Source organism: Sesamum indicum, linkage group LG3, assembly GCF_000512975.1.
Source record: "Sesamum indicum cultivar Zhongzhi No. 13 linkage group LG3, S_indicum_v1.0, whole genome shotgun sequence".
Taxonomy (NCBI): Eukaryota; Viridiplantae; Streptophyta; class Magnoliopsida; order Lamiales; family Pedaliaceae; genus Sesamum; species Sesamum indicum.
Window position 1 is genome coordinate 12,392,869 of NC_026147.1, and position 11,812 is coordinate 12,404,680.

The window sequence follows — 11,812 nt, forward strand, 5'->3', positions numbered from 1 at the left end:
TACAGGACTAAAATTATAATTTAATTAAATTATGTGCAGGTATGTAATTTCTCATCAACCAAATTGTTAGAAAAGGACTAAAATTGCTAGAATTTTAAAGTTACAGGACTAAATTGCAAAATCAATTCATGCAGGATCAAAAATGCCATTTTCTCAAGTTATAGGACTAAATTTATAATTTTTTCTAAGTTTTATAATAAATATTGTCACCCATTGAAATTAGGTCTAATACACAAATGCCCTATATTTTTTACGAAATTACAGGTACACACCTCGATGCTTGTGTAATATACTTTAGGGGATTTTTATGAAGGGAATATTTATGAAAACTTCTGCCACTGCATAGCTAGGATGTGTTTGTAATTACAATTACAACATCAAGAGGTGTACTTATAATTATGCAAAAAATTAAAAATATTTATGTATTTGAACTTAATCTTAAAAGGTGTTATTGTAATTTATCCTAATTTTTGAATGCTCGTTCACTCAATAATAATATTGTCTTCTTCACGTCGCTCTCAACCTTAAGGAGGCCTACTTATAATTTTATAAAATAAAAATAAAGTATTTGTGTATATAAATCTATCTTCCGATAGTATACTCAAAGACCTATAATATACGAACACTTCAAAAAATTATTCAATGCAGTGTCGGATACGTATCAGGCACAGACGTGGCTCGGACACGTGTCGCACAAAACATTCACGTGTTTGAAAATACAAAAAAAAAAAAAACACAGCATCCGATATGTTTTGGACACATTTAGGGTTTTTTTTTTTTATAATTTCAAAAGGTTTTATGCCATCTTCAGAAAAAAAAAGGAAAGAAATTTTGGGCTTAATAAAATAGAAAAAGAATTAATTCACTCCTTTCAAGCTAAAAGTTTTGGATGAAATTACTAAAAATTCGAGAGATTGTCATGATGATTTAACTAATTTGAATATTAGGAATTTTTCATTGCGTCATTTTCAAAATAAATTGATTATGTATATTTTTGAAGCCACATTTGGTTAAAATATATTTGTATTTGTAGATATAATACGTGCTTATTTTATTTTTTATTTATATATTTTAATTTTATGAAAAACTGAGAATACATATAATAAAAACATATATTACATATTGTCGTACCAATACCGTATTGTATTCTAATTTTTGAACATTTTTCATGTCGTACCGTGTTCATATCATCGTGTCCTTATTCATGCATCATAGTCAAAAGACTCAATAACAATGTCTTCTTCCTGTCAGCCCACCGCCCACCACCCCAAGATTCTCCACAACCAGCCAGGAATAAACAACATTCATATATAGCACAATAAATACAACAAATTTTGATCAGATCCTCACCATCTTTAGTGTTAACTGGACCACAAAATCCTTGCAAATTATCTATCTAGTTGGAATCAAATGAATTAGTATAATTATAAGAATCAAAGATACTTGAATTTTCTATTGTACTCATCTCGCCACATAGTTTACACCGACGACATTATAAAAAAATTGATTTTTTTTCTTTTTATAATCACAACTTAAAAAATATTATAAATTAATACTATATATTAATTACTATCAAATAAAATGAATGGAAAAATTTAAATTTTTATCATAGTTGATTAATATTCGATATGATTTTTAGTTATAATCAAAATATTTGTCATGGTTGTAACAGTGACTAATATTTGGTCTTATTTACAAAAATAACAATTAATATTCATTGCACAATTATAATTAATTTATGTTCTTCCAGCTTTTAACCATAGTGATTGTCATGATTATATTTAATTTATCTTTTTCATCTTTAGATTATATTCTCCATCCCATGTATTTGAACGACAATATAATTATAAGGGATAGTTATATTTACATTATCTGACCTATGGTGTATTTATACAAATTATTTTTATCTTATATATAATTACAAAAACTACCCTGGCAGCCAAAAAATAGCTGGATTAGTTTGTTTAATTATGCTAATATTTTTAAGGGGTATGTTTGTAATTCTTTAAAAAAGTAATGGGTGGTTTGCGTAAGTAATATTAACATTTGATGGGTATATGCGTAATTAGTTTAAAATAGGAAGGATTTGTGTAAACAAATCATAAGTCAGGAGATGTAAAAGTAATTATCCCTAATGATAATTCCTTGAAAGCATGCTTCCTTCACTTGAGTTCTATAGAACTTAAAACATTAATTTATAAAAAGAGATAATTATATTTACACCCTCCTCATCTATTGTCTTTTTACACAAACTACTATTATCTTTTAAAAAATTACAGAAACCACATGTCGCAATCATTAAAACTAAAAAATATCCTTGTTGATCCAGTCAAACTTTAATTTAATTTTTCAAAGGTAGAAATGCCCTAGGAGTATTTTGTAATTACCAAAAGGTAATAAGGGTGTCAAAGTAATATATATGAAGATAAATAACATGACCCCATATATTTTTTTATTATTTATGCTATTTTTAATTTAAATTTAAATTATTTTATTAACTTTTTTAATTGAATCTCAATATAAAATTACACCTTTAATAATTAAAATATTAAAACATTTAATTAATATATTAAAAAAATTAAATATTAGATTATAAATTTAAATAAAAAGTCAAACGTAAAAAATTATTAAAAATTAAAAGTAAAAAATTATTTGTAAGTTTTTAAAATTATTAAAAGTAAAAAAGTATTTATTCTCTATTTTTTAATTAAATTTTATTAAAATTAATAAATTATAATTCAAAATAATTTATGCAGTTTATATAAATTATATTAGAATTAATAAAATAAATAATTTATTTATTAAAAATATTTTAAATTATTAAATTAATTTTTTTAAAAAAATTATTTCTTCTTCCTAATCCTATCGCCAGGCTACCTTCAACTCCTGCCTTCGCCCTTATTTCCACTGCTCTATTGCGGCCTATGGATTCGCCTCACTTGCACCCAGTGTTTCACCCTCCTCCACCATTGTTGACCATCAAAATGTGTATGTATAAATGTATAAATATATACATATGAATATGTACAATTATATACATATTTATATATTTATATTGTATAAACATATATACTATAATATAATTTAGTTATAAAATAATAAAAAAATTCTTTTTATTTTAAAAATTTAAAATAATTTATACAAGTGTGATAATTTTTTAATTTAAATTTATAAGTTTGTAATTAATTTTTATTAATATATTAATTAAATAATTTAATATTTTAATTTTTAAGAGATGTAAATTTATATACAGATTCAATACAAAAGAGTTAATAACATAATTTAAATTAAAAGTTAGCAAAAATAATAAAAAATATTTACAAGGTCATATTTCATTCCCATAAACATTACTTTGGCAACCCCTCTATCTTTTGGTAATTACAAAACACCCCTGAGGGTATTTCTGTTATTGAAAAATTTAATTAAAGTTTGACCGAGTCAACAAAAATATTTTGGAGTTTTAAAGGTTATCAGGGGTGGTTTCTATAATTTTTGAAAAGGCAGGATAGTTTATGTAAAGAGACAATAAATGACAGATGTAAATGTAATTATTCCTTATAGAAATTATAACACAAACATGTATATTATACACAAATTTCACTAAGTTATTCTAACTTTTATAATTAATATATTCACTTGACTTTATTAATTCTTAGGCCTGGAGTTGCACGTAGGAAGAAACTTCCCAGTCTTCTTCTAGTAACTATCTATTGTTCCAGGAAACAACAATAGATATTTATTGAAACTCCTTCGAGCGAGTGTTTAAGGTCCTTCGCTACTTTAGATTGCATTAGGGCTAAGTTCGAAGAGGTTTCGATTATGGCTTTTCGACGCTCAAATCAATGTCGAACTCAAGATTTCTGAGAGAAGAAGTGTAAATAGTTGGGTAACAAAAGTTGTACCTGAGCATGGAGAGCCAATATTTAAAACTATCGGTCTGGTTGTACGATTTCATGTGCACCTTTGATCTGAAATGTGACTTGTGATTTCTAGTGGTTTGTAGTCCATATATACCAGGATATAACACTGACAGACGGTGATTCTAGTAGACAAGGTGATTTTTTTATATAAGAATGCATACTCTTTTCACCAAGTATAGAGGTTTCATTAATACCTTAAATACTTAAGAAATATTGAAAAGTGAGGAACCTTTTAGCAGGACTTTGAGTGTATAATTTTGGAAAGTACAGCCCATTATCATCAAGTTTTCGCTTTTCAAAAATAAATATCATAATTGTTTTTATATCGTGGGCTGGCTGCTATGTTTAGGAGAATTTTTTGTTTTTTAATAATTGCTATGTTAGTAAGGATTAACATGTGCAACTTGTCACAGCTACTTTATAACTTGCTAAGTTGCATATTATTACATGCCCTTGGTCATGCAAATGTATATTGATAAAAGTCATTTTGAATTACATATACATAAATTACAACGAGGTGAGTAGCTAGTGAGGTGAGCGACGGAGAAAGTGAAAGCATACCAACAAGAATATTCCAATTGGTCAAACCAATGTTAGATATGTCTTGTTATCAATGGTGAGTTTTTTGGTTAGTTTATCTTATATTAGAGACAAATAGGTAAACAGCGTGGAGTATAAAAAAGATATATATGTCTAGGGAACAGGGGCTGGGGCCGAATTAGAATCCCATCTCCCAGGAGCTATCATGATAAAATTGAGTTGTGGATATTAATCAAGGGCCTAAAGAAATAAACGGGGGATCGATACGAATTGGGTTGGATATTGGCCCAATTCGAATAAGTTTATGAGGCTTAAATTCATAACAAATCAATTCATATATTTGTTGATTAATTGATTTTCAATCTACTATAAAAAATTTATTAAAAGTAAAGGCATTTAATTTTTGTATTCCAACATCATCAATCTTGTATCCAACTTCGAAGCACTATAAAACTAATTAATTTTCCCAACGAAAATTTTTTTGTGACAATGATAAATTTATCACTAATGGCACCTTTACTTTCTGTGACGTGATTATAAGATGATTGATTAAACTTTGATTAATTTGAGGATTGAGGGGCTGGGTAGAGTTTTATTTGCCAATTTTATCGTATTATTGCAGGCCAATCAACCTTTCTTATTACATATTCTATGTTTACATTGCATACTTATTTTGTGTGATACTCGGAGAAAAGTCATGAATACCCTTGAAAAAAGTCAAATATATCTAATCAAGTGTCATAGAGAAGCATATGAAGATGTTTTACCCGTGGTGGTTGAGTGGCATCAATGCTGAAAGAAGATGAAGAAAGTTAACAAAGAGTGTCAGACTTGACATAAATCACCTCACAAGGATGTTGGGTAAATTGGCCTAAGATTTACTAATTTATTTACTAATTAACTAAATTTCATAAAATTTGTCAATTAATTTCACAATTATTTATTATAATTTCTCAGGTGTCGCACGAGGTATATATTTATTATTTACAAATTAATGGATGCGATGAGATATAATGTTCACCTTTATAAGTGTAGTTTGGTCATAAAAGATTTATTTGATATGGAATAGTCAATCGGGGACAAAATATGGATTCTTATTCAATTTTTGTTTTTCTACTATTAGTAATTTTGGTGAATTTTGAATAATAGAAAAATCTGTTTGTTATTGTTATTGTTAAAGTACTCTGGTCATATGAATTCTTATTCAACTTTTTTTTTTTGCTACTATTAGCAAATTTAGCTGATTGACTAATGGAATGATCTATTTATTTTAAAAAATAAAATATTAAATATAATTTTTTAAATTATAAAAAAATTATATGTAATTAGAATCAAATATTAGGGAAGTATGGTGTAATTATACTAGCAGTAAAAGAGGGGTTAATTATGTAAATAATATTTAAAAAAAATATATAAATATATTTATATAAACTGTTAATTATATAAATATTATTTAAAAAAAATATATAAATATATTTATATAAACTGTATAATAAAATTATGTCGAGTCGTGGATCACATCTGCGACTCGACTTAAAAAAGATTTTTTTTAAAAAAAATTTGGGTGTCGTGGTTCCAATCCACAACTTCATGACGTGTATTGCAACCACGACATGAAAATAATTTTTTTTTGTTTAATTTTATTTTTTATAAAATAATTATATTTAATTAATTTTTAACAACATATTGAAATTCAAAAAATTATAATGTTAAAATTGTATTAATTTTAAAAATACAATGAACTATACAAATGTAATAGTGTATATGTTGTTATACCAAAAAAAAACAATGAATTATACAATTATTGTTGACAACCCCCCAACGCGGCACATTTGATTGTACAGAAGAATCTCTTTGTTGGTACTGTTACCTTTCACGTATTTGCGGTCAATCCATCTTGTTGTAAATATGTGATGTTTGGTCTGGACCAGGGCGTGTAGAGATACAAACAGTAGTGTCGTGGACCAACTCAAATTCTGGGACATCTCAATAATCTTCGGAATGCACAGATTCAAATGACTTAAAATATGTATTCTTATGAGCCATTAAATCATAATAATCCTTCACCATTGATGCAGTATTAATCATGTATGTAGTGCATACTTTTTGAGCGTGACTGCAAAGATACCGAATTGAGTCCACTTGCCGCATGAATATTCTCGGTTCACAAGTTTGACAACATGGGTATTGAGTCTATGTACAATCTACGTCTTGTAACAACCGAGGCGGATTGTTGAAACTGATGGTATTTAGTGACGGTACGCTCAACATAATTTCGTTGCCAACGTGTGAACATCTTGTATGCAATATCCGGCTACAATTGGTTGTTGGTCAACATTATACTATTTTTCACAAACCTCTCATGAAAATAATGAACAGTACGTTGAAGCGTCATCTCAGCTATTGCTATCAACGGTAGGCGGCGAGTCCCTTTCATACTCCATTGATACATTCTAACATGTTGGTTGTCAAAATACTGCATTGCCATCCACCATCCACCATCATGAGAAGCTGTCCATTTTTCCTTGTTGATTTGGTCTAAGAATTCAAACGCGGCTAGTTTTTGACTCTTTATCTCTTCCATAATTCGATTGAATTTTTTGATTTGATATTCAGAGTCAACTTTTCAACAAAGATCCTTCAACACGATATTTTTTAAATGACTGTTGAAATTATAACACACATGCCTCAACCAATACTGGTGCACGCTGTGAGGTGGCACAAATCTGACTTTTCACCTACTGCTTTAATGATACCGGGTGAAGGTCACAAAAAAGGCACATCCCACGTCGCTCCCGTATAACATGTCTGCTCGATCGTTTAAGAAACCACTTTCAAGATGAATATGATTATTCATCGATAATTGCAAAAGTAAAAAGGAGTACCTATTGATTTCCATCCATTGGTGTAACAATTAACATTTTGTGCTTGTACTTTGTGTATAAATGAGTCCCATCTACACTAATAAGTTTGAGACAGTATTGGAACCCTTCGATACACAGTTTGAATGCCAGAAGACGTATCCTAGCACATATACACCGAAGGCTTTGTGTTCCCATTCAACAATAGTTTTTGGATTAATGTTTTGGAGAACTCCCATGTATTTGGGTAGCTTTCGAAACATTTCCAGTAAAAGAGAAACATAACAAGGGTATTGAGAATGATACTACAACATAACACGAAAATCGTGTCATTATCTACTGGCAAACGTGTGGAAAGTGAGTACCAACCTGAAGATGCACCTATGCTACAAGTTGTGATTTGCTATATAATATCGTATACTTTATTTTAAATATTTTTTTACAACACATGTTTTGTACTTTCTTCAGGTAGAAGAGGTGAATGCCCTTAAAGTTTGTGTCAATTTAGACCACTAAATATTGAAAGATATAGTCAATTGTTGGACAGATTCGAACACGGGTTACATATTATCAAGGAAGCCATAACCCATCAGCCACAACAAATTAATTCGCCATTTGATGATGCTCCCACCACATCCCACAAGCAAAGAAGAAGTTCTAGCCGAATGTCTATTGGTTTAGTTGAACGTCATGATGTTGGAGTGGATATAACTGGTCCTTCTATAGTGTATATACCTCAAAATTATTACGTGCCCCAACCGCCTCAAGATTACTACATGTCTCAATCGGTACAAGTTGATTGGTTTCAATCGACTCCATATATGCCAACTCAAATAGAATATTAATTTTCATAAATATATCTTGACCTTAGCTTGGCATGAATCAACCATATGCATCAAGATACAACATTTCACCAATTCTATTTCCATCATTTTAGTGCATATCGTGATAATATAGAGTTTAGTTCTGCAACAACATCAAGTCGGTTGAACATTAATCCCGATGGTGATGATAATGAGGCACAGAATGAGTCAATGCAAAAGGCGAGAAAATAAGAAGATCTCAGTATCAACGCTACATACGCAATTGTGGAACAAGTGGACATTTTTTATATTCGTATTTTTATTATATAGTTCAATTGTATAAAAAATATACATTATTATATTTATATAGTTCATTATATTTTTAAAATTAATACAATTTCAATATTATGATATTTTGAATTTTAATATATTATTAAAAATTAATTAAATATAATTAAATAAAAAAAATATTTTTATGTTGTGCTTGCAATCCATGACATGATGTTGTGGATTGCAACCATGACATCCAATTTTTTTTTAAAAAAAAATTCATCCGCAACTCAACATATTTTTATTACACTTTTTATATGAATTATATTTATATAATTTTTTTAATAATAATTAAATAATTAACCCGGTAAAAGAGGCTTTTTACTACACAACTGGGATCCAGACGGACAAAGTAGGAATTGGGGCCTGACGTATAGAAGCAGTAGAGAGACCAGGGTCTGCTGCTGGTGGTGGACCTATCGTCATAATTCTATTACCAGTAATAAATACAATCTCCTTACTGCTTTTATTTACTCTTTTTATTTATTGTTTTACTTGAATGGGTTTAGATCATTATAATTTGTATCAAAGCGGTTTCTTTCGAGCCCTTTTTTTCCGCTTTCCATGGCCAGCAACACCAAAATCCATGTCAAGCAAGAGCTCGTGGACCCGAATCTGGTCCCCAGAGTCAAACTCAAACCTGATTCCACCGCCTCTGCTGCCGTAATCGAACTCTCGAGCTCCGACTCCGACTCCGATTCTTCTTCTTCCGATTATGATAGCCCCACCCCCAGCAGAAGTAATAGTGTGAAAAGGAAGAGAAGAACGACGGTGGAGGACTTTAGCGCGTTGTTGCCGGTGGGGTTTCTGGATCCCTTGCCGTCTAAACTGACGCCGTCGCCATTACCGTTGCCTTCGCCGCCGAGTGATGAGGCGTGCTTACCATTGCCGCCTGCGGGAGTGAACGCCGTTGTGGATGCTAGTGCAAAGCAGTTCTGGAAGGCGGGTGATTATGAGGGGCCGCCTGGTGGCGACTGGGATTCTTCTAATGGTGATATATTACTTTTTTTTTTCTCCTCATGTACTGCATGCTTGTTTTTGTTCTTCAATTTAGCCTCCGTCACTGTGTATGTGTTGGTTGTGTTAAAAAGCGCAAGGTACAAGTTTTAGTGCGTATGCTTTTTACTTGAGGAGATGCTCGGAGACTTTGAGGAGAAATGTGCACAAAATTTAGAAGCTTTAATGGACGATTCGCGAGTTTTGTACGTTTTGCTTCAGCGGTTGTACCTTCGTCTCTGTGCATAATAGTAACCCGGAAAAGGTTTTCTTGCGAAGGTCATACGTTAAGGACATAAGGATGTTTGTACCATTTTTTGTTTCAGGGAGATGATGAGGTTGAGAAACGTAGCTATGATAATTGACTCATGTGCTCAACTTTGGAGTGTTGGCCATTCAGGAAATATTTTCCTATATCAGTAGCTATGAGAAGTGCCTTTCATCTGTGCCTGTGGTCTTCTGTTCCAGCATAGCCAATAGATGGAAATTTGCCAATCGCCCATGCATGTAGTTTGAGTGAAGAATGTTAAGATGGATCTTTGTCAAAATTTTGAAGAACAGAGTGAGAAATTGTTGGATTCATCCTTCCCTTATTATTCTTATTTCTCTAACTAGAATTATGTTTTTCTTGCTTTTCAATTTTTATCTGTTAATTTCTATACCCTGATAATATGCTTGTGTAGGTACCTTCAATATAAAGGTAGATATATAAATTTATATGCCAATATATATTAACCATATTTCATTTAGTTTTTATTTTTATATAAGCTTAAATGCATATATGTACATATATATATTATTTTTATGCATATATTTGTGTACATATACACATAAATATATGTTCGTTGAGGATATTTTTGTCAACTTATCTAAATATGATGGGAATTCATTTGTTGTTGTCAAATAACGCATTTGCAAGTACTTTATTTCATCTCCCTATTCAAATGCTATGTGCGTCACAACACTTGAAATGGAACAAGATGAGTAGCAATCAAATTCTTAACAGTTTTATTCTTTGTGTCGGAGTCTATTCCGGCCAAGCAAATAGGTCTTAAGAGTTACATGGAATGAAGTGATAAGCGAGGAGTTAACTGCATAATGATAAAATATGGGCATGATACTTGATTGAAGTGGAAGATGAAAGACCAAGGACAGAGGGGTATGCATTTATGCTAGATGAGTTGAATTGTAACCCTATAGTGACATGAACAAGCTGAGACATAGCACTGATCTAGAGTGACTCGTAGCATGGGAATGATATTTAGAAACCAAGTGGAAGCATAAGGCTTTTCTTGAAATGATGCTGCTTAAAATTCTCTTTTCTATCTTTCTGTACCTCTCCTTGTTAATGAGACTGACTAAATAAGATGGAGCGGGTTTAACTGCTTATCTATCTCTTCCATTCTATGTACAGGGGGCATGGACCATGTCAGAGTGCACCCCAAGTTTTTACACTCTAATGCTACCAGTCATAAGTGGGTTCTTGGAGGTAAAGGGACTAACTCAATTAACAAAATCTGATCTTGGTGATATGTTTCTGCAACTCTGTTCTTATGCGACATGCAGTTTTTTTTTTTCATTCTTACCATGCTGGTTTATTTTATGAATCTGCTTTTACAGCCTTAGCAGAGCTCTTGGATAACTCATTGGATGAGGTACATGCAATGTACATTCTTTTGTTGATCACAGTTGCTCTAGCCTTCTGATTGTTATGCCTTATTGGTATCTTTATATTAGGTCTGCAACGGAGCAACTTTCGTGAATATAGATATGGTGAAAAGCAAGAAAGATGGGAGCAAGATGTTGCTGATAGAAGGTATATTGGTGCATTTCACTTGTCGTTGCTGGTACTATTAATCCTATATTTGGTTAAAGACGTTCATATATAAAAGTTAAACATAAACTCATTCACTACTGAATGGAGTTTAAAGTTACTTATACATGTGACAACTTACATTGGCTTTACTTTCTTGCAGACTTCTGATGTGAGAATAGTCTATAATCCTTGAGCCATCTACATTTTTCCTTTAGTTGATTTTTTTATGGTCATATTTCATATAACCTATTTATCGATGTAGGCTTTACAAAAATTGGCTACAGTTATTGTATCAGTTGTACTTAGCCTTTTGATTACATAATTCGAGTAGCAGTTTGATCGTCTGATTTTTTCATCTTTGAGGTATTTATTACTTGATATTCCCATGTGCAAAGTGTTTACTTTGGGTTTTCCATAGATAATGGTGGCGGAATGGATCCGGATAAAATGCGTCAGTGCATGTCTCTTGGTTATTCTGCAAAGAGCAAACTTGTAGATACTATTGGGCAATGTGAGCTCTCTCTCCAAACGCCAACCCCCCCTCCG

At 31.1% G+C, this 11,812-nt stretch overlaps 1 protein-coding gene across 1 annotated transcript in view; it reads left to right on the forward strand.

The window, feature by feature from the left end:
- Positions 8,937 to 11,812, forward strand: part of LOC105158158 (protein MICRORCHIDIA 7-like) — a 12,865-nt gene continuing 9,989 nt past the window's right edge. The window contains exons 1-5 of the mRNA XM_011074802.2: positions 8,937 to 9,445; positions 10,865 to 10,939; positions 11,071 to 11,105; positions 11,188 to 11,266; positions 11,685 to 11,777. Coding sequence (XP_011073104.1) covers positions 9,019 to 9,445; positions 10,865 to 10,939; positions 11,071 to 11,105; positions 11,188 to 11,266; positions 11,685 to 11,777 — 709 coding nt within the window. The 5' untranslated portion in view covers positions 8,937 to 9,018. The remainder of the gene's footprint in view (positions 9,446 to 10,864; positions 10,940 to 11,070; positions 11,106 to 11,187; positions 11,267 to 11,684; positions 11,778 to 11,812) is intronic.